Raw genomic sequence first — 27,860 nt, forward strand, 5'->3', positions numbered from 1 at the left:
AGCTGCCCCGCCCGACGCCACGCCCCTTTGCCGGGAGGCAGCCCGCCTAGGGGCGGGACTTCCTCCTGAGTCCCGGAAGTGGGTGGGGCGTCGCTCGTCTGCCCCGGGCGTTGGCGCGGAGGCGGAGGTGCTTTGAAAGGTGAGAGCGGGAGGGCGGTGCTGGTCGGGATCCTGGCGGGAGAACTGGCTGTCGCTTGGCGGCAAATGGCTGCTTAGAGGGGCGGGGAGACCGCGCCTCCTGGCGGGCCCAGAGTGGAATTCCCGCGGGCGGGCGCTGCTTGAGAGGACGCAGCGCCACGCCTCGTCGTCAGCCTCCTCCTCGGCCCGGGCGCTGAGAGCGTCGCGCGCGTTATTTCCGCCGTGGGGAGGCGCGCGGGCCTGAGGCGGGAAAGCGCGGGCTTCTGCGGCCATTGCAGCTTCTCGGTTCTGATTCTGACGCGCGTCACGGCGGAGCGGGGTCCGAGGTCCTGTTTCCTAGCGACCGCGTTGGCGTCCTCCTCCCGCGGGTGGTGGACGCTGGCCGCGCGGGGTGCACGGCCGCCCGGAGCCAGGTTGGTAATGGTGACAGTGGCCCTGCGGATGTGGCCCTGCGCCTGTCCTCGGCCCCGCGGGGTCGCGCTGCAGGACGGGTTCTTACGAGGGCGGGGGCCGTGGTTTCCCGGGTCTCATTTCCATTCCTCCCCCCCCCCCCCGCTGCCCTCTTTTCCAGCCAGTGGACGGACCGAAGTCCATCGCGCGGCCGTGTGAGGGGACTTGGCCTCTCTGAGTCCCTAGGGCTTTCATTTCCTAAGATTGTGAGCTCCTCGGGGAGCAGACTGCCTTTATGTTTTCCAGGCACGCCCCTGTCCGTCCCCCGCACCACCCCAGCACGGGCCGTGTTTTGATGGCTACTTGGTAACTAGTTCTTGGCTTGAGTCCTGTTTCCTTTGCAAACTCGCAAGTAAAAAGAAACATCAAGGGGAGCTACTGAGTGACTCCCTTCCGGCGGAATTTTAGATGGCAGCCTGGGTTTCCACCGACCTTCACATCTTCAGAATGTGCGCTGTGCCCCCCACTGCTTGCTTACACGGCACGTGGGCGATGTTAGTGCGCGGTCTTCCCTAGAGTGACTTCAGCCCTGGAAGAAAGGGTGTTTCTTGTAAGGAGCAGAGTCACTGAGAGAGGAGAGACACGAGGAGTGTGGCCTGTGGGTCCTCTGTGTATAAGCATCTTAGTTGACAGCAGCTGAAACACGTGATGGCATTGCTCATTCATGCTTGCAACCTGGGAGTCTGTGTTTTTTTCTTTGCCCAAAGGTAAGGCATCATTTCAGAAGCTTGATAAAATTCCCGTGTCAAGAAACTGAGTGTATATCCTCCATATATGGAAATTACATACATTTGCGTGGATTCTTTTTTGAGTGAATTCTAAAGACAAAGATGTCTTGCTCATCAACCTGGCTTTACTGTCTTATTTTTCTCCCCAGGTTCACTCACCTTTTCCCTCTGTCGTCATTCTTCCCTCCCCAGCCTAATATGATAAAAGATATTCAGAATTTACAAAAAGGAGTACACCATGTTTTAATTTCCCTTTCAATAACAGAGTTTTTTTTAACCTTATCCATACAAATGGCAATTTTGAAGTAAAAGAAACTCTGGCCATCTGGAAGTTGGCCAAATAAAAGAATTTATTTTATTTAAATGAAATTGCCTCCTCAAGCATTCGAATTGTGCAGTTTTCCAAAATAAATACTTTTCTCATAAACTGCCTTTCTCTGAAATTTTTACTTTTGGGCTCACTGGGGATTCCCTTAAATTTTGTGAGCAGTGTCATCAATCAGATGAAAGAGGGAAGTCTGCAAATTTTCATCTCTTGCACATTCTTTCTTGACCAATGGATAAATAATTTCCAGAAGTTTCTTACATAACCCATGCACACTAAAATTTAGTTACATAATTTTAAAAACCCATGTTTGTAAACTAAGGCCATTTTGATGGTTATTTTGTGAAACTAAAATTTAGCATAATGACAGATTACCATTTTAAAAACTTAATTTTCACTACTGTACAAATGTGATATTGGCAGCCGTCATTGTGTAGCACTGGGAATCAGGACACCTGGTTTCTAATCCCTGCTCCGTCTCTAACAAGCTCTTAGGTAAGTCATTTAACCTCTATGTCCTTGGCTGTGATTTTTATAAATGAACATAGATGTATCTTCCTTGGATGATCATCATCAAAATTTAATAATAAATTTGAATAATTATGAAAATACACTGAAAAGCTTTTTTAAATGTAGGCAATTTCTTTTGTAACTGAACTATGTGCAGTCATAGGTCTTTTTAGTAGTGTGGTATTCTTTTTTTTTTTTCTTGCGGTACTGGGGCTTGAACTCAGGGCCTTCACCTTGAGCCACTCCACCAGCCCAATTTTTTTGTGAAGGGTTTTTTGAGAAAGGGTCTTGTGAACTGTTTGCACAGGCTGGCTTTGAACTGCAATCCTCCTGATCTCTGCCTCCTGAGTAGCTAGGATTACAGGTGTGAGCCCCAGGCACCTGGCTAGTGAAGTATTCTTTCTGCCATTGTCCTAGGAATCATCTATTATATGATAATTGTTTAACAAGTTATACTTTGTAAGAGAGTTATCTGGTGTATGTGAATCTGCTATGAGTACTAATAAAATCATTTTTTACTTTAAAAATGCTTTTTTCTTACTGTCCATATTTGGTTTAGTGTATCTATTGAAACCATATCTGTAATTTGTTATCATAAATGTTTTTTCACTATTTCTCCCAATTCAGACAAGTTTACAAGAAATCCTTTTACAGTATAATTCCCATATGCATTATTGGGAATTATACATACATATACTTGTTTGAACTATATGACTTCAGGATATAAACTGTCTAATTTATCTAGTGTTTAAACAAAACTAGAGGAGAGACTAGGTGGACATATTTTAGTGCAGTATAGTATACACAAAACCATACTTTGAAGAGTAATATAGGAATTATTTTAAAAGGATAATTTTGACCATACATCTTTGTTGGTTTTGTTTATCTTTGTTGATTTTAATATAAGCCTTCTGTAAGATGCAACCAAAATAAAATTTCAAATAGACTGTTTGGTCTGCTGGCTAGAATTTATTAAGATTGCTATTATATTGCTGACAACATCTTGTAGTAGTGATTGTCATAAGGCTGTACTTCAGCCTACATTATAAACATCATTTCTGGTGTATAACATTGTAACTGCTGCGGGCACCAGAGTGTTTGTACAATCAAATGAGTGGTATCATCTCCCTCTCCCAAGTAATCGCCTGTACAGCTATAAACTTGATGCTCAAAAAAATTCTGGCTTTGCAGTTTGGGAGTCACCGTGAGAGTATGTCACACATGTTTTTGAATGTCTAGTTAATCTTCATCTTATAAAGTCTTCATTTTTGGAAGTTGCTAACAATAACCTTACAACTAAGACAAGTAAATATAATGTGTATTGAAGCCAGTCTTTGGAATAAAAATAACATTATTTTCATAATTTTATTTTTGTTTTTTTGATACCATGGTTTTAAAAAATATTCTGTGCTGTGGTGGAAATATTGGAGTAATCAGCCTCATAGGTGATTTTTTTTAAAAGGGGATAGCACTCAGTTAAATATGTAAGCTCTTACAGGTGTATTATGAAGTCAGTTTCATTACATTGTGATAGTGCCTCTGTTCCTTAGCAACCACAGAAGTACATATGTATTACTGATTTTCTTACCTGTCACTGATTGTTCCTTTAACACATGCTTGTGATTGTTGTAATGGAATTCACCCTTTTTGAAAGCAGAAACTGACAGTTTTGTTTTTCTTCCTAATACCATGCTCTGCTTTGCCATGAAACTTTTTTGCTTTTTCTACTTGACTGCATTATTGGATTGTTAGTAAGTTTTCTGTCAGATTATACTGTATTTTTCACTTTGAATGTTTTAACCCCATTGGCACCTTACTCATGACTATAGAGGCTACAACTGTAGTGTGTAGTGGTTAGGTTATTTCTCCGGACTTACTGCTGTTTATTGTTAATTACTACTTTATAACTTTCTTCATGTAAGTTGATCTTTTATAATTCATGACATTTCTGTACTCAGAATCCTCCTTTACTTACAGGATGAATCATCCTGGTAATTTCATTGTGCTTTTCTATCCGTCTCCTTTTTTTGATCCTGAAGCTTTTTATTTTCCACAGCTTTTTAGTCATACTTATTTTCTAAACATGACGTGTTCTTTATCCACAGAGTTTTGCCCTTAACCATTTTTAACTGCCTGAAGTTACTTTTCATTTCATGCTTTCCAAACATAACCAGTCCTTCAGGATTGTAGCTCCTCACATGTTCCTCATTGCTTGCCCTCCTATTATTCCTGCATCTTCACACTTCTTTAACAGGTATTTTTTTAATCACTCATTTGGTACTGAATGAACACCTTTAATCTTTCTTAATTACATGTTTGTATGTTTTAGTTTTAAGCATCATAATAATTTTCAGAAGGACATAGGACCGTGATTTTTCTTTGTATCCCTTTTTGCACAACACACAGCATAATTCAGAACAGATACTCATTTGATTATTTCCTAGATGTTCAGTAAATTATTTGTAGAGTAACTGTTCTGCCATGTTTACCCAGATATGTAATGTGATTTTGCCTTTGTGGGCCATTTAATAAAGTCAAATAAATATGTGCCATATATGCATTCCTTACTGTAATGTGGTTATCATTGTTATATTCCTGATAACTTTATTTTGTAGAAGCTTAAGAGGAAATGGTACATGTTAGAAGACGTGAAACAAGGAAAAATTCTAAAACTCAAGTGCTTGAGCAAAAATCTCGAGTTGATTGGCGGCGGACTAAAAGAAATAGTATCTCACAATTATTTGATAGTGATGAAGAGCTTGATAGTGATGAGCTAGAAAGTGATGAAGATCTTGATAGTGATGAAAATGCTGATAATGATGAAGAGCTTGATAGTAATGAGAGGCTTGATAATAAAACTCCAGGAAATGAAGCAGAACTTAAGTTAATCAGAGTTGAAAGTGAAGGAAGTAGCAGCAAGCCTTTAGTCAATACTGGCAACAGTCCAGCCTGTGAAGAAGAAATAAGCGGAGCCAAATGCACAGACTTTCCAGACCAGGAGAGGTATCCAAGTCAAGAGGAGGAGGATGTCACCATATGCACTGGACCAGTCACGGAGGAGGATGTAGAAGAAGAACACATCAAGCGAGGGAAAAGAAAAAGGGTAGCCTCAGTGATGTATGACAGTGACGAGAGTGACGACAGTGACGTCCTGGTTAGAAAAATAGGTATTAAACGTCCACGCAGAGTGGTTGAAGATGAGTGTTCTTCAGCAGAAGCGGAGCAAGAAAACCCTGAGAAATCCTTAGCCACTCGGAAGCGAGAACAGCTCCAGAAGCTCAAGGAGCTCTCGAAACAGAGATCTCGCCAGAGACGCAGTAGTGGTAGAGATACTGAGGTGTGTTGTATTTTGTTGGTGGCCTTGTTTTAAATTTTTACTTAAAAGTATTTCATTTTTACAAGGGTCAAAGTACTAATGAGTCTGTTCTTTTTCAATAAGTCTAGAATTTATTTTTTAACCAAGTATCCCTGAACATGTTTGATTGCACTGTTATATCTCTAATAATGATGTTTTTAGTAACATTATTTTATCATGAGCCTTAGTCTATCACTTTTTTAAGATTGAAAGACTTTTTTTGATGCTCTTTTGTGTTTAGAACTATTTCTATTACTGTCTTTTTCATGTCACTTAACTAAGGTATAGTCTTTCTAATTTCAAAAGCTCATATAACACGACAAAATTATTTTTTAACTTGAAAATATGAATTTAATTCTGTGGGTCTTTTTTTTTGCTTTCAGATTTAATCTTTTAATTTTATATCCATGGTAGGCATTTTAAAAGCACAGTTTGCTTAAGCACTTATTTTCATCTAATTAGGACTCTGAAAAGGAATCCTGCCCAGGCTGTGATGAAGAGGAAGAGGACGAGGATTATGAATATGATGAAGATGGAGATGATTATATTATTGATGACTTTGTAGTGAAAGATGAGGAGGGCGATGAAGAAAATAAAAATCAACAAGGAAAAAAGCTGACTACATCACAACTGAAATTAGTAAAACAGAATTCCCTTTGTAAGTTAAATAACGACGATACTTTATGACTTGTTTAAACCATTAGATCAGGCATTGAGTCAGCCTTTTAATACCATGTTCTGATCATTGCATGGTTTCATTTTCAGATATCTTAAGTTTGTCACCCTAATAGTTTCTTCCAGTGCTCTCAGAAACACTTTCTCTCTTGAAAATTATTATTGACCCCAGCAAGCCTTTATTTCCAGTGGGCTGTCTTTTATCAATACTTACCACCACTGTGGAAATACAATTTAAAACATATTTGTTAATTTGTTTCTTTAAAATAACAATTAGCTCATTATAGTAATAGAAATAACATTTCATGAAAAATAGCTATATTTTCTAAAAAAATTAAAATGGCATTGTTTTATATTCTTTGAAGTATCTGTAATACTAAGCTTAAGAAAGAAACTGGATTCTTATGCCTGTTTTGCTTTAGTTTATATTGGTAGTCATTCTGTCAAAGTGTGTGAAAATAGTTTGTGTCACGCAGATAAGTAACAGGAAAGGAAAGGAGCAATTTTAAGGTACTTTAGTTGTGGGTTTTTTTTTTTAATTTTTAGTGGGTTTCCTTGCATTATTTTCATACATATATATAAGGTACTTTGATACATTCATCCTCCATCACTGTTAGCATTTTCCAAAATAATTGTGGATATTGTCATATAGCTAGGTAGCTGGAAAGGAGAGGACTATCTTAACAGTATTTTCAAAATAATTGCAGATACGCTAATTTGAAACTGTACCAAAATTCAAGAAATGATACTTTCCTAAAGGTATTTAGCATATGGAATCTGAAAGCATACAAATGAATGTTCACTGTGCACATTGCAGTCCATTGGTCTGTCTTGCTGGTTGGGTGGTGCTCTTGCCTGTGCACAATTTTGTAACAGTTATTAGTCATTTGGAAAACACTGGTTTTGTGGGTTTTGTAGATCTTCCAAATCTTGACACATTTCACTATGATAATTTTTAAAACTTCACATTCATTAATATCACCAATATCATTAGAATATTCCTATGGTATTGGGAAGCTGTCATTCACAATAGCACAAGTTTCTCAAAATTCTGAGTTTTACTTAGTTGGTTTTCCTAATGGCAGCAAACTGAATTGTTCTTGAAGTGACAGGCTCGCCACTTTTTTGCCTGACAGATCACCACATCTGAAATAACAATAGTATTCATGACAAATGAGGCTTTGCCCCAGGTCAAACAGTTGCAATTTTTACTACTTCATCAAGGACATTCTTAAGTGGAAGTGTCTTTTTTAGTATGCATGTCGAGCAGTGATGACTACAATAATTACTAGCAGTTTGGTGTGACTGCCATGGCACTTGTTAAGGGGCCAGCTGCTCTGTCCATTGTGTGTTTGCACCATCAGTGAAAATGTCAGAAAAACAGTAGCTTACTGTTACTGCTTGGACAGCACAGATCTCTTTAAATGGGCGTGGGGATTCAGGGGGCATCTAGAGAGCACACATTGAGAACCACTGGTTTTATTAAGCCTTTTAAAGCTTATTTAGAATCTTTTATGTTTTTATGAAGTTAATGAAAATAAAAATATAGGGCCTGAAAATTTAGGATACATTTAGATATATATGATTCTGATCCGTGTAAATTCAGAGATTGTTTTGACCATGTTTTACAATTGTGGAAGAAATAGACTGGTGGATAGTTTTTTTTTAATTTTTCATTTCAAGAATGTATTCTTTCTAAAAAGGCAGTATATGCTAAAATTAACATAGCTCTCACACCTTACCATAAAACAGTAGATTGAGGTACAAATCAGATTTCAAGAAACTTGGCAGTTTTAAAGATGCCAAAAGTAGGCATAGATCTAAACTGTAAATTAATAACTTTTATCCTTGTATCAATAGGCACTGGTTCACCTACCACTGGCACTTGAGTCACAAGGGTACTAAATGAGGGGTATTGTCGTCCTAACTGTGTGACTACAATGTGATAAAACACTTGCCCAGAGATATTTGCTCAAATCCACTCTTGCTAATTAATGGAACTAAGAGTCCAGGGCATGTGAACTGCTTCAAACTCCTTCTTTACCCTACACCTCTATGCTTCCCTTTTTAAATGGCAGTTTGGATATTTACAGAAATAATTAAATGGCAACTACAAAGCTGTTACATACTTCCTCACAGGTGCATTTTCCCTGATTATTAACTTTTGAATTAGTTTGATACCTTTGTTACAACTGATAAGCCAATACTAACTGTAGTTCACAGTTCCCATTAGGGCCCTCTCTTTGTCTTGTGCCTTCCGTGGATTTTAACAAATATACAATGACATGTACCCACCATTACAGTATCATAAAGTTTCACTGTCCTTTATTCATCTTTCCTTCCTTCCCATGGGCCCCTGGAAACACTGCTTTTTTTTTCTCCATAGATTACCTTTACCAGGATGTCGCATATGTGGGATCTCACAGCATGTGACTTTTCAGATTGGCTTCCTTTACTTAACAATATGCATTTGAAATTTCTTGCATGTCTCAACATGAAATGATTGCTCATTTCTTTTTATCACTGAATAATATTCCATTGTTTGGATTTACCACGGTTTATTTATACATTCACCTGTTGAAAGACTTCTTGATTGCTTCCATGTTTTAGCAATTATGAATAAAACTGCATAAACATCTGTGTACAGGTTTTTTCTGTGGACATAAGGTTTCAATATATTTGGATGAATACAAGTAGCTCAAGGCTTGTTTTATTACTTATCATCTCTACCTCACGGAAAAATATTCTCTCACTTTTCAGAATATACTTTGTCTTGGGTGTTCTTAATTACAATTTCTGCTTCTTTATTTTCAGTGGTTTTATTCTTACAAGCTATCTTTCCCAAACTTATAACCATGTTCATGCCTTTCCTTTCTTGACATTCCACTATTCTCAATCTTACATGTTTTGTTCCTGTTTCTCAGTTAAAATACTTTAACTGAGTGCTTTATTCAGGTTCTTGCATCCACCAGTTCAGTGAAATTACTCTTGCCTGGGTTATTGATGACCTGTACTTATCTTTATACTAATCTGGTATTACTGTGTCCTTTGCTACCATTGGCCACTTTTGTTTTCAGGATGCTCTTCTTTAGCTTCTGTGGTACCACTCCCCTTTTAATTCTGTATTCCTCTCGTCCATTTGCCAAGTAATTTTGGTGTTTCCAAGGATTCCATCCTCAAATAACTTTCTTTTTGCTTGTACTAGGGATAGACTCTTTCCCATTGTTCAGCCCAATGTATAGGCAAAATTTCCCAAACTTGTAATTATAAACAAGTTTCTCCTAAGCATAAGGCCCAAACTTTTCTCATCTTACTGAGCATGTTTCTCAGAAAGTCTTTCAGACATCACAGAATCACTACATACAAAACTGAACAATTAAGAGGAATTGTGAAGGAGTTTGGAGTGGTAAAATAACTGCCATAGTAGTGGTCACATAATTTCATACATTGGTCAGAACAGTACAACAAAACCAGAATTTTTTTGATACATAAAAGAGTAAAGCCCAATAAAATAAGCCATGTGAATGGCCCATTTTCAAAAATAAATAATTTAAAAGTATTAATGAAAATGGCAAACCAACTTCCCTCCTGTTTGTATTCCATTACCCATTAGAGTTCGTGACGCATTATAGGAACTGAAGATTCTTGAATTCTATTGTTCAATACTCAGATAGATTTTGGACATAGCTGAATTTTTAAACATAGAGGAAAAGCATGGATGATTTTTGATTTAGATACTTTTCATATTAACCAATTTTATGCCATAAGTGAAGTTGATACAATTTAATATGCAAGCAATTTTTTGATTTGCTGAGAGATTATGTTTCAAGAGTTGCTCTAAGTTAATTCTTATGAAATGAAAATGTATTTCCCATGAAAACAGTAGCCTACATGATGAATAATGAATGTCATTCTGTTACAATCAGACTAATATTTCCAGATTCGTTCTCCTGCCAACTTTTGTAAGAACTCACATTCAGCATGAGATCAGAATTTGGGAGAAGCATCCCCTAACTCCAATTTCAGTATACAGTTGAATCAGTACATTGTATTCAGTTATAATCAGTGGTCATTGCAGTTTTGGCTTTTGAAGGGAGCATTTGTGCCTGAGAAAAGACATTTTGTCATTTCCTCTTTACCTGCCATTTGACTCCGTGGGATTAATTTATGTCACCTTAAAGCAGGGTAGTGGCCTTCTTGGTACATGGTTGAAGCAGTTAAAGACATGCGTAGTCTTTTTTCCCTTCTTGTTAATCCTTTCTAGTGTCTCTTCATATTTTGGGACTGAAACTCCTACAAAAGATACAGTAGAAGGCAGGACATTACATACCAGATCTCTGTCGTTCTCATGCTAAAACTATTACAGTGATGGGACAAATATTCTCACTCACTGACATTAAAGATTACATGTCTAGTACCCTACCATACGTGCTGCGTGAAAGAACCAAGTAGTATAGGTGAGAAGAGTACATTTCAGTCTACAGGTGCCTCCCTAGAGACTTTGCAGTCTGGATGAATCTCAATTCAGTGCCCTCTTAGCAATTGAAGGAATTCTATCGACATAATAAAGAGTAGGCCTAAGAGCACTATCACAGCCATTTACATTAAATATTTATAGAACTTTACTCCTGTTCTAGGATGAGTGAAGAGTGCCAGTGAAATTGTTGTGGCATATGGTAAAAGTAGACTGAGGAAGAAGTTCCTGAGAAAAGTGTCTCACTGATGGGGACAGAGGAGACTACGTAAAGTGTGTGCCATGCGATCTGGGAAAAAGCGCAGAAGGCCGTAAGGACAAACTAGAAGTAACAGCTAGCTAAGAGAAGGAGGAACTGCCAGAAAATTAAAAATAGCAAGTCAGTCTATATTGGAAGCAGTAGAGAGCAGAATTAATAGTACAGAAAACCTCATCATGATATGTAGGATAAATCTGAGAAGTTGTAGTATAGAGAAAAAACAGTTCTGAGGAATAAGATAAAGTATAAAGGACTAGAAATACCCTATTTCACAAGATTCCTACAGTATGATATAAAGAACAAATGAAAATCTAAGGGAAGAAAAGTTTACAACATATATAAAGATATGAATGTACTAAAAGTTATACCATGGTTTTACATAGGAAATTGTTCAACTGTAGATGTTTTTCAACTTAGGATGAGTTTATTGGGACATAACCCCATCATAAATTGAGGTGTATCGGTATTCAAATACTGTTATATTGACCATAACAATATATATTTACATCTGTGTGTCTACATACACACACAAACATAAACTATAAGTTTCTAACTTGATTAACAAAGGATGCAGAAGAGGAGGATATGAATATTTTGAGAATGTAATGTTGCATGGTTTCTCATCTTTTCTCACATTCTTTTTTCCCTATGTGGATGGTACACAGAATGTATAGACAAGTCAGTTTCTTATTCTGCCTCTGCCTCTTTTCTGAGCCTACACCTCCATTCCAGAAGGAAGTACATAAATAGATTAATAGTCTATGTACTTGTAGCCAAGGAAATATTTATAAACTCTCGTGTTCTTGAAATAAACTTAGCACTGTCAAAACCAGGGTTAGGGGAAAGAGCAGAGACAAGGGCCAGGCATCCCTTAGCAATTTCATCAGGCTCAGGACACTCAGCTCCCACAAATACCTACCTACGAGATCTTAGAAAAATGACCAAATTCACACTAAATATATAAAACCCAATGGTTTTCTTGTATAGTAGCAATAAATGCTTAGAAGATATAATCAGGGAAAATTCCATGTATGCTGCCAACCAAAATACACTTCCTAAGCCTAATCTTAAGAAAAACCTGGCTCTATAGATACAAAAATAAACTTTGCTGTGAAATAGAAGACATGAATGAATGCAGAAGACAAGTATAGTTCTGAAAGGTATATACATAGTACAAGGAAGTGTTTCCTCTGAAATTAATTTTTGGTTCAACTTTGCAAAACAGTCCTAAAGTTCACTTGGAAGAATAAGCATGAGCATAAATACTGAAAATAGAGTAAATCATAAACTTGCAGCACTGGCATGAGAATGACAGCAGGTGACTAGGAAGGGTACATGGCCCTGAAACAAAGTCTGTTTGTGAAATTAGTGTGTGATAAGGGATGTGTGGAAACCAATAGAAGATGATTATACTATCAAATGGGACCTTAGAAAATCAGATTGTGCTGTGCACAACAAATGCTGTGAGTTTTTCCTTTACTGTTTCCTAGTTTTTTAAAACGATCATGCTGGGGCTGGGGCCCAGTGGTAGAGTACATGATGAGTAGGCAGGAGGCCCTGGAGTCAATCCCCAGCACCACCAAAAGAAAAAACCAACAAAATGATCATGGGGAAGGTTTTAAATTCCATTCCTATGATACTCTACAGACATTCACAGAATGTAGGAATCAGAGAACTGTAACAGTCCTGGAAGAGCTCTGAGCTCAAAGCCTGGTTCAGCTTCTTGTTATGTGGCATTAGGTAAGTTATTTTGTTGATAAGGGTGTCATTTTTCTTACATTTAAGATGAGAAATTTTAACTTTATTTTTCCAGTTTTCCATCCAAGTCTACTGTGTTTTGGAATTGAATTCCAAATCTAAATACAGTGCCTAACATTCCTGGCCAGGGGAGAGGAACATGGCATCTGGAGGCAGACTGCCTAGCCAGCCCTAGTCCACTCTCTATTTCAGTTTCCTCAACTAAAAGTAAACCAATGGTAATGACTGCTCATTGGCTTGAGAGAAATAAAGCAATTTTATGTAAGGGTTTACAATGATGTCTGCTCAATAATGTTATTAAGTGTTTTCAGTTTGAGCTTCCAGGAGCATAATCCCACCACCATCCCCTTCTGCTCAAACATAATGAAGTAGGGGCCTTCTCTTGACCTTTCATTTTAAGATTCTGACTCACAGTGATAGATGAGGGACTCAGTGTTTATGAAGAAGCTCCCCAGTGATTCTGATCTCTGTCCTTTGCTATTCCAATCCTAAAGAAGTGTTGTCAGGGTCTTCAAAATAGAACAGTAGCTCCTAAAACTCCATAGCAGACAAATAATACTGGGTATTAACATGTTCATGACTGATAAATTCAGGGTAAAAATTCTGTTGCATTTTGTTTGATAAACTTGGGTGCACAGGGATGAATTTGGCCTTTTAACATTGTGTTTAATATTCTCAGAACAGCTTTTCCTTAATATAGTTTGGGAAGTTCTAGATAGAGTTTAGATGAATTTTAACACAAAATTATGTACCAACTCTGTATTACACACCAAGTTTGGTGAAGGTCTAGTCAAAGTTGAATTCTCTTGAAGTATTATTGCATTTCATTTTCCAATTATGCTCTACTGATTTTAAAGAAAATACTATATCCATTAATGGCCACACTCTGTTCTTTTGTAATTTCCAATGACTACAGGCCTTCTAAAATCTAAGGGGCCCAGTACAAATTACCCACTTGTGTCATTTGCTTTTATTACTACTTTGTGTTTTTGTTTTTATCACTTTAGCAGTTCTAGGGGTGTCTTCTTAGAAAATAATACATACTGAAATTTCCCCTAAAGTCTGAAAAGCAGTCACCAAAATATAGATATAAAGCCCTTTCATGTTCAATCGCATCTTTTCACCTCAACTGAATGCCAGAATCCATTCATGGATGCTAATGACTGGTCTTATTTTGCTTTAATCCTGTAAACATCTTCCACAGTTCCAGAAATACTCAGCCTGCTCTTACTATGTCTTCACAGGTGCCCAGAGCAGGGCAAATATTCTGTGAAGACCATTTGGATGAAGGAAGGGGCCTTGTTTGATAAAGAATCTTTCCACAGTGATAGTAAACTCTAACCCTAAAGTAATGGGAATGGTAACACGGCCTGGCCTATCACCACAGACAGTTTCATGTATGAGATTTGGGTTAGTGGAAATGCAGGCTTAGATATGTGTCATGGGAAGTAAAAGACACCATTTTTTCAAATCAATGTAGAAATCCTACATCTAAAAGAGGAGTAAGGAAAGTGGAGCTTTTGTACCCACTGGTTCTGGCTAGGGCAGAAGTGTCTTGGACAGTACTGTATGGGGCAGGTTTCACCCAGCAAAGCACATTAGACAATTTCTTTGAAACTCTTCCTGCTGTCGAGCTGATAATCAAAACTGACATGCACATGTTAAGATTTTGAGTTTATCACAGTACAGTGCGTATATTTCTCTAAAGAGCTTTCCCTTAATAAGTTTGGGAATGTGTAAAATGACGTAAAAACTTTGGATTAGTAGATTGGGAAAATGGAGATTTGCTTAGTGAGCCGATGAGTCACTTAAGCAGCTATAGTATGATTGAACAAATTCTGCCATTCATAGTCCTGATTTCTTAGCATCGGGGATGGAAACTTGGAGTCAGGGCTAGATGCTAATACTTATTTTAAATTAATTTCAGACTCTTTCAGTGACCACTATACTCACTTTGAAAGAGTTGTGAAGGCTCTTCTAATCAATGCCCTAGACGAATCTTTTCTGGGAACATTGTATGGTAAGTTAACAGTATAAATAGGACATTGTAAATTTTTTACTAATTTTTAAACAATCTCACTTTTAAAACTAGATTAAACAAAACTAAGGAGAACCATTCTTAAAGCTTGCTGATTGTTCTTTCTAGGATGAGCTATACCAAAAATACACTAATATAAAAAGCTTGTTAGTGTTTGCTATTTGTTATGTGTGACAGGTCCTTGCCTTTAAAGAAGTCACAGTGAATTTGAGGACATAATATAGCCTCTTAAAATAGAATGGTGCCTCAACACCTGTGTGCACTTTTCATGTTATACTGAAAATATATTTATGCTTTCCTCCCATGCCAGAGTGTAAGAAGAGTTCTACCTTTTATATGTGCTTTGCATCTAGCATAGAATCTGGCATTTTATAAGCTACAAATTGCTGTGTTGAATACCTATGTACCAAAATAAGATTTTATTCATAATTTATTGAACAAATACTGAGTGCCTATTATAAGTCAGGCATTATTTGAGGTCTGGTGATATTGATATGACAATGACTAAGACATACTAGATTCCTGCCCTCATGTTTCTTGAAGTCTAATTAAGAGACAGCAATAAGTGAGTAAACAAATATGTAACAGCAAAGTATGACCTACACTAGTGCTCAGTTCTTGGAAAAAAGGATAAAATAGGTTAAGAAGGCAGAGAATGATAAAGGAAGCTAGAGTCTATTCCATATACATGTTGAATAGATTGGTCCAACACTGTTTCTCATAGCTAACTTAAGCAGAAGCCTGATGGAGTGCAGGAAGAAGTAAAGCATACATGTAGGAGCACAAGTGCCAAGGCCCCAGAAGGAAAAAGTCTTGATGCATTCAAGAGCAGCTAGATGGTCTGTGTAGCTAGAGTGAAATGACTTGGGAGAGAAGGAAAAGAAGTAAGTTCAAAGGAGTAAGTAGGAGATAGAAAGGCTTTGTAAGCCAGGGTAAAGTGTTTGAATTGTAGTGATTTAAAGAAACATGACAAATTTATTAGCTAGATTCATTAAGAAAACTTCACGGAAGGCAGGAAAACAAAGTTAAACTTCACAGACTGTATTTCACATGGACAAAGTGATTGTTTTTATTATTGTCATTGATTCCCTGATAGATGGCACCAGGCAAAAATCATATGCACAAGATATGCTGACATCTCTTCATTATTTGGATAATCGCTTTGTTCAGCCTCGTCTGGAGAGTTTAGCTTCTAGAAGTCGCTGGAAAGAGCAGTATAAGGTATAGGTGTTTCTGAACCTCTTGTGGAGGGACCTCTTGGGACTTTGGTGTCCACTCAGGTGGGATGATCTTGTAAAGTCTTGGTATTCCTCTGTGTGAAATAATCAGCTTGTGATTTCTCATCTTTTCTAAAGGCTATTGCTGTTTTAACTGTCCACACTAATGTATTCGATAATTAAGTGGTTCTAAATGATAAATTACTTTAACACACAGTGTGAAAAGAAATCTGTCACTGTTACACTTAGCTACCATCCTGCTGGTGGAGGATGTGAGTGTGAATTAGTAACCATGCTACTCACATGCTCATACTGAAGTTCAAATGTTATGGTAAAGCCTAATCTAATAACTGAAAAATTGTGCCTCACACAGCCCCAGCCTAAGCTGTGGAAGTACCTCGACACAAGTAGCTTCACAGTTCACTAAAGCTGATTTATGCCAAGTGTTTTCTCAGATTGTCTGCTCACTGATAATTCAGCTGTTATACTGTCCATCCATACTGGACATGTTGAAATCCTAATCCACTGTGCTTATGTTCACAGAACTGTAGAAGTAACCGTGGAAGAATTAAATTGTTTCTGGAATATTTTGTGGAAATACAGTATAATTCATACAATGAAGAATGAATGTGATATTTTTCTCAATTTTTATCTAGCTTAAATGAAATAATATCTTTTTTGATCCTGGATTTTTCTGCTCTTTCTTCCCTAGTTTTGGTTAATACCTCATCAACACTAATTAGAGATGAGAATGTGAAGGAAAGAAATGGAAAGTTTTCAGAAACACCATTTAGGAGTGACTATAAGTACGAGAAAGAGAACCTAAGTTTTTTTTAGTCTGGTTTCTTTTCAGTTAACAGCCAAGATCAAAACTCCATTTTGTAAGTTTAAAAATGTAAAATGCTTACTATGCACTCAGTATTACTGTGAGCAATACCATGTGCTCCGTATGAGAGTAAGCAATACCAGTGTGTTTTACTCTTACAGTTCTTTCCACTGTGATTCCTAAGATCAGTTTTAATTTGGTTAGATTCTTATTTTAAACGTCATTTTTATTTTTAAATTGTTTTTAGGAACGGGTTGAAAATTATTCCAGTGTAAGTATCCACTGGAAGAATCCTGAAAACTGCTGCTGCCAGGCTTGTGGACTACATCGCCACTGCAGATATTCAGTGCACTTGTCAGGAAAGTTATACAATACCAGGACTATGGAGACAGATGATTTTATGTCACATGACAAACAGGTATTGTTTTCCTCTAATTTCGGTTTTCAGTATTTAGAAAATTTCTGTTCATAAGCTTGCACACATAACCCTAAGTGATTTTCACAAATAGAAGAAAAACACTATACAGGAAAAGAGTGCAAGGAAAAGCAGGCACAATTGTTATGAGGCAGTGTCTTATATATCTTATCCATTCTTAGTTCAGTGAGGCAATAAAATCGGGCGTGTACCCTGAGTGTGCACAGCACTCAAACTGTCAATAAGGGAAAGTACGAGATGAGGAGCTCACTGGAGCAGGGGAAGTGGAGAGCCTGACCCACTACAGCCTGCATGGCTGTTTGTGGGTAGCAACTGAAGATGGTCATTGGCCTGCCAAGAGAGAAGTCACAGAATGCCGTGTATCAGAAGCATGTCGTGTGGATGCTGTTGCTTTTGAGAGAATGATGGAGGAAACTGAAGAAACAGTAATCAGTATACGTGAGGAGGGGAGCACTGATGAAAGTGCAGGCACCACTTTATTTACTTTTCAGTCTTCATAAGAATGCTGCATTTATGCATGAGAGAGACCCAACATTGTCTCCAAATCCTCCCTCTTATTAAGATAGTGGAAATACTCCTACTAAATTCTTATAATATGACTCCTCAGTACTATTGAACAATAATTGACCAGATCCCTCAGAGCAATAAAGGCAGCAAGAATCTCTTAGAAAATTTATATAATGAATTCAGAATTAGTTTTTGATGTTTGGCAATTTACTGTAAAAACATGCTACTTTTCTCAACATAATATGTGAAAATTTATCCATTGTTAAAAGCTGATCTGTGACTTTTATGAGATAGACACCTAGAATCCCAGCAAAGCTGACTAAATACTTCATGGAACACGTTCTGTTGCGGGATCCAATGTGTTGCTTTACATGCAACCTTTGCTGTTCTCAGTGGAGTCAGAAAACCATTTCTGGAGCTCTGACACTGCTGTGAAGGAAAATGAAGGTAATTGACTTAAATATCTAAAAAGTAAAATAGAGCCTATAAAATAAAAGCAAAGAATACTACTGCACTTAGTCATACAGTGGAAAACACAAAAGTTGGATATGTGGAAAATGTTTTCTCTGTTGTCAGATGTAGGGTCAGAGCTCCTAAAGTAGCAATGTACATTTTAATTCAAATAATAAAATGCAGTATTATCAAGTTTGCCTGGAAGCTGGTAGACTCACAGAAAGTAGGATTCCTAAAAGAAGAAAGGGTATTCTATATGTTTTAAAATTCTGGATGACTATATAGCTAGAGTCACAAAGCTATATATAGTCAGGACACAACTTTATCCTATGCAAAAACTTCAGTAAAAGCAAGTGGCATAATCATGAACTTCATTGAATCATTATTTATAACTATTTATATACAAGAACTTGGAAACAATCCAAATAAAATATTAGGCTTGTGATGTAATAGTCTATGATATATGCACATTATGTCACAGAATATAATATAACCATTAAAATAGTATTTATTATCCTTATTAATTGTTAATTAGGAGGATCACAATTCAAGGCCAGCAATGGGGGGGGGTATGTTAACAGACCTCCATCTCAGTCAATAAATCTAAACCAAGTGTGGTATTACACATCTATAGTCCCAGCTGTGTGGGAGTCCTAGGTCTCACATAGGAGGATCATGATCCCAGACCAGCTGGGGCATAAAAGTGAGACTGTACCTAAATCATAACCTAAAAGCAAAAAGGGCTGAAGGTATGGCTCAAGTGCTGCAAGGCCCTGAGTTCAAACCCCAATATAATAAATAAATAGTGTCAATGCTCATAAGGAAAGAAGAAAGAAAAAAATCTTTTTATAATCCAGCACATCTACCCTCACATCCATCCTCAAGTTATTTTGTGGTGCTGCTTGCAGTTACATAAAGTTGACGTGGGATTAACTAGGGTTCTTTTTGAGGTGCGATCAATATTTAAAAAGACTGCTTAGCAATGAATTTGTTCAGTGATTCTCACCTCACTTACAAGAGATGGGCTTCTTCAGAAGGAAGGATGCTTTGATGACAGAAGAGATGTGAGCCATGAGAGGCAGCTGAGAGGACTGAAAGCAGTCTTGAGTTGGTTTTGCTGCGACTCTGCCAGGGCCCCTTCAGAGGCTTAAGACCTGAGGGAAGAAGTGGAGATTCGGAGGCAATGTCAGTGCACAGTGTGGCCCTGCAAGGAAGCAGAGCCCTTCTCAGGCTGTTGTACTGTTTCTTCCCAGCCTTCCTCTTTGCTTAAAAATCCTTTTCTCTTTCTCTTTCATAGTTTGACCTCCACAGGTTGCTGGCCCCTCTGTATAGAAATAAGAGCTTAGAGAAGTACCTCAACAAGTTACCTACAGTGAGCTGGATGTCATCGAGACATCTAGTGCCTGCTCTTACTTAGCCAGGGTAATTTACACTTCTATGCAATGTATCTCATAAATTATAAATCACTTTTTCTACTGCTTTGCAATTTAACATCTTCTGCTTTAGGAAAATTTGGTGGCAGTGTTTAGCTGTTTCCCATTTTGGATATGTAGGATCACCCATTCACAACAATATCTGAAGTGGCTAAGTCCTCCTCAGTTCTCAGTTCTCAGTCTGGGCTGACCCTGCACAACGAGCTCTCATTTCAGCACTTATCCTCTATCTCTGGCAAGTTTTTGACACTCTCTCTCTTGCTTGAATAGTTTCCTTATTGTATGGAAATGCAGTCAGATACTTAAAAGTAGTCGCTGAATATATTTCTGGCTGTGTAAGGAAACTGTTCAAAGCATAGATTAGCTTTACCTACTTGATGGACACTACACCTGCTGTATGCAGCTTGTTTTCTATGAAACCTTATAATGGTAGGGTTCTTCTATATAAAATTAGGCTTTTCAATATAAACTGTAATACAACCTTTTTAAAAACATAGAATGAGAACATTCCAAAGGTAATGTGATGTTTATTGACCTTTGTATGGAGAAGTAGATACCAAAGGGACAGGAAGTAGAGATGGAAAAAAGTAATGTTTTCAAAGAATACTTTTGTTTCATGCAGGAAAAGAAGTTAAGGTAAGAATTTTCAAATACCTCTCCTTCCCTTTTTTCCAACTTAAAAATTCTACACAGATAGATTCCTTTTGTTTTGTGGAATTCTGAAATTCATCATATAGAACTGCGGATCACAATGCTGTTTGACAGCTTTTTTCAGAACAGCAGAAGAAGACCACCTTTGATGGCAGAAATGGAGACACAGAGGTCCCCTATAGCCACAGCAACTGTTGGGGTGTCCTTTACTTGCAGTGGGATGGATTGCTAGTTGAATTGTTGAAGTGGCATTTAATACCACAAGTGGTTTAATAACGTTGAAGTGAAAAAGCTTATTTAATAAACAAAGCGAAGTACAATAATGCCTTATTATTTCTGATGCTCTGAAAAGCAAGAAGGTTTTCACAGAAGCATGAAAAAAAAACTGAATGCATTTCTTCAACCTTTTGGGTTTTAGAAAAAATCGTGAGATGTCCAAAACATCATCTTCACATGTAAACAAACACATCGACTCTGCAGTTGCCAGTCCTCATGCAATTTTGGCAGCACATTCTGGGCTTAGCTATTGAACGTGAGCACCTGTATACTCACTTGCAGTGTGGCTTCAGAAAAAAGTACAGTTCTTTGTCAGATGGAGCATGAGATTCATAGATGATACTAAAAACTATACTATACCACTTATACTGAACTTGCAAAAGCACCACCCTTTGGTGGACTTGGGCATAGACACAAATATGCCTACTAACAAGAACTTTCCTCCAGCTACCACATGACAGTATGGTTGCTAAAACTTCATGACGTTTGAAACACTTTCTAACGTATTTTCTACAAGAGAAATGTGTACATGAAATAGACAATTTGATCAGTGCAATGATGCCCTCTTTCTGTTTTAGCTGTAGGTTTGTATGGCCATTCAAAACATTCCGAAAGAGAAATGTTCTAGTTGATTGATTTCACAAGAAGAACTGTTTTAGTCGTAGAATCCTAGTCCATATAATCATAAAAATTAAAAATTCTCTAGCTAGCAAACAGTAAAATGTTAGTGTCTCATTCACATATGGCACATTAAGTTAGGCAACAAATATACCTAAACACAGTTATTTTTTTTACTTTGGGAAAAACTATTTAGTAACAAACTTACCAATACTTAATATTGGTGTAAGATATTTTTTCATTTTACATGTTGCTCATGGTTAGAGTATCATCATAACCCATGCATTTTTGCACAGTAAATATGGACATGCAAAGCTTTGCAGTTGTTCTCTTGCTTGCAAAAGATGGTGTTCATCTTTCTGCCTTACAAGCCATTTTTTGTCTTCCTTCCCAAACTTGGCCAACTCTGTGTTTTCAAGACTTAGGTCAACAATCACCCACCTGGTGGCCTTTCTCCTCTCTGGATTGGGTTAAATGCCCTTCATCACTAGGTCTAGATAACATGTTGTATATAGCATTTGTCATGTTGTGTGTTGATTTTTCTTTCTCCCAAGAGTGTAAGCCCCTAATATAGGTCTTTCACTGACCTATCTCCAGTACCTAGCCCAATACTTGAAGCATAGCGGGTGCTCAGTTTTTGTTGAGTGGTTGTTTAAGTAAGAGAAGATGAAGGAGCCAGTGAATAAACATTTAAAATAAAATTAAGAATGCATTCATTAGATTGTACCATTAAAGAAAACCTGAAAATTACTGCATTACACATTCATTTTGTAAGATAATGTTTATTTCTTGATTTAGGTGTTTACTGTTGGCAGAATTTGTGCTAATCGCACCAGAATTTATCATAAACTGAAACATTTTAAGTTCAAACTGTACCAAGAATGTTGCTCCATTGCAAAGACAGAAGAAGTTGAGGATGAACAGGTTAAAGAAACTGTAGAAAGAATTTTCAATAGGTCAAAAGAAAATGGCTGGATTAAAGAGGTAAGGCTGAGGCGCCTTCTCATTCTGCAACTCTGGAGCTATTTATTTGTGACAGCAGAGAGATACAAATGATGAGAGGACAGTGGCATTTCAAAGAGACTCTCCTCTTTCCCTGTTTTGTACTTTTTCTTCTTCCACTCATTCCTTCCATGCTTACCATTGTCCTGCCCCGAATAGATCCCTGGTCCAAAATTGTGCTCAGCTCCTCAGATACATTTCAATAAGCAATGATACTGTCCCTTACTGAAGGACCTCTGTGTTTTCGCTTTTACATGTATACTCCCTACATATATATGCCGCCTCCTGGTTGTCTTTGCCACAGTATAGGACTCACTCTGCTTGTCTGCTTCCTCTTCTTTAGAACAGTTCTTGGGACCTGAGAGGGAAGAAGCACCCGGTGCCACTGAGGACAGGATCTCGGCTGCCAGTTGTAAAGCCACCCACATCCTCTCCTCGAGGACACGGGCTGGCATGTGAGCAGTGAAGATCGGGAGTGCAGAGGTTCAGGCCACAGCACTGATTTGATTCCCCCATCTCCTGTTGATCACTAAATTTGATAACCAGGGATAAAGTGGGGGTTTTGAAGAGTGCACTGGATTCCCGAAGATCTGCCAGCAGCCTACATGCTCTGGTCTTCTCACAGAGCTTTTAGCATTGTTTGTGGCACATGAAAAAAGTGCTAAAATGTTTTCAGCTTTCTAAAACAACTCCAGGTATAAGGCTGTATGAGAACAAGTAGTAGATATCCAGGCAACTCATATCAGTAGTATACTTAATCAAAAGAAAACAAAAGGAAAAGGCCTCACTTGAGATCCATTGCCTGGGTTATGTCATAAGAAAATTTGTAAGAGGGGAGGCAAGAGAGCTGAGCAAATAAACATGAGCAGAGGGACAGAAAAAGAGAACAGCAGCACCATAACTTCTCAGGATGTGTCATGTTTGGTGGAGGTCTCCCTGAACAGGACATCCTGGTCCTTTAGACAATTATCCTCCCCTCAAACCACCACCCACTGGTCTTGCCTGTCCCTAACATCTCAGTCCTTTAGTCTTCTTTCTCTCATTTTACTCTGTTCAGCTTTTTCTTTTATCATTTATTTGCCTCTACTTCTCCTACCCCAAATGCTCCCTCTTCCCTGCTTTTCTGTTTGCCTCTGGGCAGAACCATCACATATCCAGTGACCCTGTCCTGTCTTCATTTTCCTAGAGATTAGATCTTAAGTGCTTTTATTGCTGCCTTTAAGGGATGACAGTCCTCTAGTGAAATTAGAAAACTTATTGGCATAGCATATTTATAAATATGTTCTTTTTCTGTGGTACTATGGATTGAACCCAGGGCCTTGTACATGTGAGGCTAGCTCTGTGCCACTGAGCTACACCCCCAGCCTGGTGTTCCACATTTATTAAGGATTTTGTACTAGGTGTAGAAAACTGACTGTGCATAATAATATATAATAATATTATGTGTGGGGAGCATTAAACTTCTTACAGAAAATCCAAAAGTATTTCTAAATTATGTACCTTAGAGAAAGCTTAATAAGGAATGGGCAATAGACAGGATCAGAAACCAGAAAACAAATTCTTAGGGGGAGAAAGCCAAATGTCATATTATGCACAAAGAATAAAACTTAACCTTAGACACTGAAGGCATTTCAAGATCATACACATTTTTTCACATAAAAATAACAAAGAGCTTCATTTTCTTTTTGAGATTCCCCTCACTTAAAAAATATTTATCCATACACTTTCTCAAAAGATTTCCTAGACACCAGGAAATTTTCATTCAGTATATACCCACATCAGTTTTTTGTGTTGTGATGAAATTTCAGCATTTATCAAGTGCTCTGACATGTCCCTCTGTGTGTGAGCCTCTGAGTGACAGCACTGCATGTGTTTTGTGATGCATGCCTTTGGCCACAGTGACTGTCACCTTTTGGAATGCCTGGGCGCTGTGCTTCTTGAATACCCATCTCAGCAGCTCTTTTTTGCTCTCACCTCCCAATTATGTCAGAGAAGGCTCTGCTTACACAAACTGTGTTTTCCCTGCTCCCAGAATGTGTTTCACACAGCTTTTTCCTTTATCTGTCCCCTTTAAGCCTTTTTCTTTGGTCATCTCAGGATACCTCAGTGTATCTTTCCAGAGACCTGCCACCTGGACTTCATTCTTTTTCTTCCTCCTACCCATAAAAATAGGATTGCCTATTTTTAATCTGGTGATATTAAAGAGGTATTGAAGTAAGTTGAGTATAAGAAGAGAAAAGTGATAGGGAAATTGTAATAAAGCCAGAATATATAATAGATACAATAATATATCTCATTCTAAAATACTCCAATACATCTTTGGAAAAACTCTTCAGATGTCTTTTCATTGAGAAGAACGTTTCTTTGAAGATGGGTTTCTTGGCAGTTGAAGATGGGGTTGTTGCCCTAGTCCTACCAAAAAAAAAAAAAGATGGGATTATTGAATGGGTTGATGGATACATGAGCAGGAAAGCAAAGAACGTGTTCACAGAAGCATTGAATGTCAGTTCTACAGTTGTATTCCAAGTAAATTTTCAACATACTGCTATGGAAATAAGAACTTTAAATTATAATTAGATACCCTGCCCTTTCCTAAGTCTCCTCATTTCTTCTCTTCTCTCCCCCTTTTAGCTTTTCCTCTTTTCCTGTTTTTCCACCCCTTAAATTAATGTTTCTCAAAGCATTGCCTTTAACTAGAATCACCTAGAAGCTTGTGAAAAAATATATAACTCCTGGCCTCACCCTAAACTGACTGAGAATCCTTGAGGGTGTTAAACATTCAATATTGTAAAGATTGAGTAGTTTGTCTATAAATTAAAAATGAAGGACCAGTGCTTAAAAGACCTGTTGCTCTGAGTTCTGTTCTCTGCCTCTCAAACTTCCTGTGGCAGACCCATTCCTTTCTGTGGGTTCCTCTGCGACTTGTGAGTGGAGAACTCCCAGCTCCTTTTATGTTGACTGCTTTCCCGCATTCCATTCACAATTCCCAGCTGTCATTGGTAGGTTCATCATTACTAAAGGAAGACCCAGGCTCTCCAAATGTGAGTGAGGAAGAACAATGGGAGCTGCATTCTTAGGTGGAAAAGATGGCAGAGAACTGCTGACTGCCTTTTCTCTGTTTCACTTTCCCTTTTGTGTTTTTTTTATATTTTTTTCACCAAAGCTGTCACCCCACCCTGTAAAATTTAGAAACAGCATGCAGCAGTGGCTAAAAGCATGGAGTTAAGTGTTTGTGCTGCCATTTTCTAGCAGTAGAGTTTGGAGGCAAGTAACATTATTTCCTTAAGACTGAGTTTTCTTGTCTGTGAAATAAGTAATCATAATTAGAAAATTCCTGTTGTGGAGATTAAATGAGTAACAAGTCTCGAACATCTAGGATAGGACCTAGGATTAGGAAGTGACCATTTGATGTTAGCTTCTGTTCATAATAAAAGCAAGGAGAGATTTTACCTCCTTTCTTTAGGATAACTGAAATAGATTTTAATTTTCCAAAGCAAATTTAATAATTGAGAAAAATAATATAAAGAGACTATAAACAGCATAAAAAAAAGCCTTTTAAAGTATTGGTTTATAGTCCTAAAGTAGTTCTACTTAGTCCTTATAAAACCTACCTGAGCACTAGGCCAAGAAAACCCCTAAGTAGATTGTAGGCTATTTCCCCTCTTAGTCTTTTGTTCCTTCTTGAGAAGGTGTTGGAACCAGAGACTTGAGAGCATAGAAAGGGGTTTTATGACCTTGTCTAGAAGGAAATGCACTCCTCACATTCCTTTCTCTATATCCCCACCACAAAAGTCGATTGAAATCTGCCCTGACTTCATTGGAGGTGGAGCCCAGAATTCACAGAGTCTAGAAGCCATTAGATCATTTAATCTCCTCTACTGAAAGAAGCACTTTGAGTTCTGTATGTCCAAAACTAAATGCATGTATCTTTTTTGCTCCTCAGTCTACCTGTGAGGTAGCCCTGCTGTTACTCACCTCTTCTCTCTCCTTGAAGGCTCTAAATTACTCTTAACTCCTCTCCTTACCTCTCATGCCAGTTCTTTATCCTCCATCTTCAGATCACCATTCCCTTGACTGTCAAGTTACTACTCAACTCCTTAACCTAGCATTTCAGACTCTTTGTTCTCTATACTCAATCTTAGCCCTCCCTGTTCCTCTAAAAAAATCTTCAGCTTATTGTCAAATCCCATACGTCCTTCTCTCATCACTATTGGATGAACTGTTGTGTTTGCAGAAACCTTTAGCCACTGATCTTTTTGTCTACCAAATCTTTTTGTCCAGTACAGCTTACATGCCACTCTTCCCTGGTCACCTTAACTAAGCATGGCTCTTCTTCTGAACCTTCGTAACAGTGTCTATGCTTCTTTATGGCATTTATTCCTGGTTGTCATTGGTGTAGTATTACTGAATTCTGTTCCCTTGGGAACAGGGAAAGTATCACTTTAAAATTCTGTACCTAGACAGTCATTAGAGGAGTATTTGACGTACGTGTTCTACTGATTTTTTGAGCACATTATTAAAGTTATTGCATAAATAGAAAAGTTATAATTTATAAGATAATTATAAAATTAATAATACTATTGTTTAACTTCTTTCCAGTGCTTTCTGTGACTTAGAGATGCTTATTTGAAATTGAGTTCCTATTTCTAATGATTTTTGTTCATAATTACCGTGACATGAACTTGTTCTTATTTGTCTGTAGTTTGGTAAGGTCTAACTTATCTTCATTGTTTTGAGTAAAATAACTAGCTTTTTTATTATATATGCAGAAATATGGTCAACTTCAAGAATATCTCAATTTTGCGGATTACTTTCAAGATGAGAAGTTTGACTGAATTGTAACACATTTCCTTCTGAGAAGATTTTATAAATCCTGTAAATGTGAAGATCATGAGTCTTGTTTCTCTGTATCATGTGACATAGCTATATGTTTTATGTGTCTGTTCATGGAAAGCAACCTTGTTGAAGACACGTTCATCTAAATTCCCATGAGATAGCACTCTACTGTCTAATAAAACTTTTCATCTGATGTACATAGAGCGTACGTTTTATAATTTTTAAGTCCATAATGTATTTTAAAATTGTGTAACAATGCCTTCACAACAGATGACTATCAAATGAACAAGCTGCTCATGCCCTATCAGATTAGTAGAAAATACTGTATTTAAAATATATTTAGACTAACATCTCTCTGTATTTATTGCTGAATTCCTGTCCAGGCCTGTTTATTACTTTTTCCAGTATTAAATACTCTTCACTAATTTATTTGACTCTGTCATTTAAATCAGCAAGCCACAGAAGAAACCTCAGTGTGTTATTTGGTTCAGTCTCCTAGCCTCAGCATCAGACCACAGCTGAGCCATTCCACGTAGACAAGAGCTTTCTTTTTTTCCTCAAACTTCCCTCACAGATAGATTTCAGGTCTGCAGAGTTTTTCACCCCTCACATTCAAGAAAAACTTCACAATAAGTATTTCCATGCTTGTAATGTTGCTTTTGATTTTGTCTAGATGTTAATAATTGATACATATTTTATTATTTTTTATCCATAACTTCCTCACATAATTATATATGTTAGAATCTGAAGATCTTAAGGAGACAAGTTCAGCCAAAAACAGTTAAAAGCATATTTTGATATATATATTACTTTGTACACCTAAATTTTCCCATAATAAAACAGTTGTGGAGTGAACAATTGGACTCTGTTCTGTATCTTAAAATTCTTGAAAGAA

At 37.6% G+C, this 27,860-nt stretch overlaps 1 protein-coding gene across 11 annotated transcripts; it reads left to right on the plus strand.

Moving 5' to 3' along the window:
* Positions 1 to 21: 21 nt before the first annotated feature.
* Ccdc82 (coiled-coil domain containing 82) lies at positions 22 to 27,823 on the plus strand. Of its 11 annotated transcripts, XM_020177493.2 has the most exons (9): positions 1,149 to 1,295; positions 2,065 to 2,136; positions 4,767 to 5,488; positions 5,969 to 6,164; positions 14,600 to 14,692; positions 15,807 to 15,931; positions 17,001 to 17,171; positions 21,926 to 22,111; positions 22,473 to 25,266. In XM_020177493.2, the coding sequence occupies exons 3-9, from the start codon at positions 4,781 to 4,783 to the stop codon at positions 22,593 to 22,595; spliced, it is 1,602 nt and encodes a 533-aa protein (XP_020033082.2). In that variant the 5' UTR covers positions 1,149 to 1,295; positions 2,065 to 2,136; positions 4,767 to 4,780; the 3' UTR covers positions 22,596 to 25,266. The 11 variants fall into 11 exon arrangements, with proteins under 11 accessions (XP_020033086.2, XP_073922958.1, XP_020033082.2 ...); XM_020177497.2 differs by lacking the exons at positions 1,149 to 1,295; positions 2,065 to 2,136 and adding an exon at positions 22 to 139; XM_074066857.1 differs by lacking the exons at positions 1,149 to 1,295; positions 2,065 to 2,136 and adding an exon at positions 412 to 551.
* Positions 27,824 to 27,860: the final 37 nt, after the last annotated feature.

Source organism: Castor canadensis, chromosome 2, assembly GCF_047511655.1.
Source record: "Castor canadensis chromosome 2, mCasCan1.hap1v2, whole genome shotgun sequence".
Taxonomy (NCBI): Eukaryota; Metazoa; Chordata; class Mammalia; order Rodentia; family Castoridae; genus Castor; species Castor canadensis.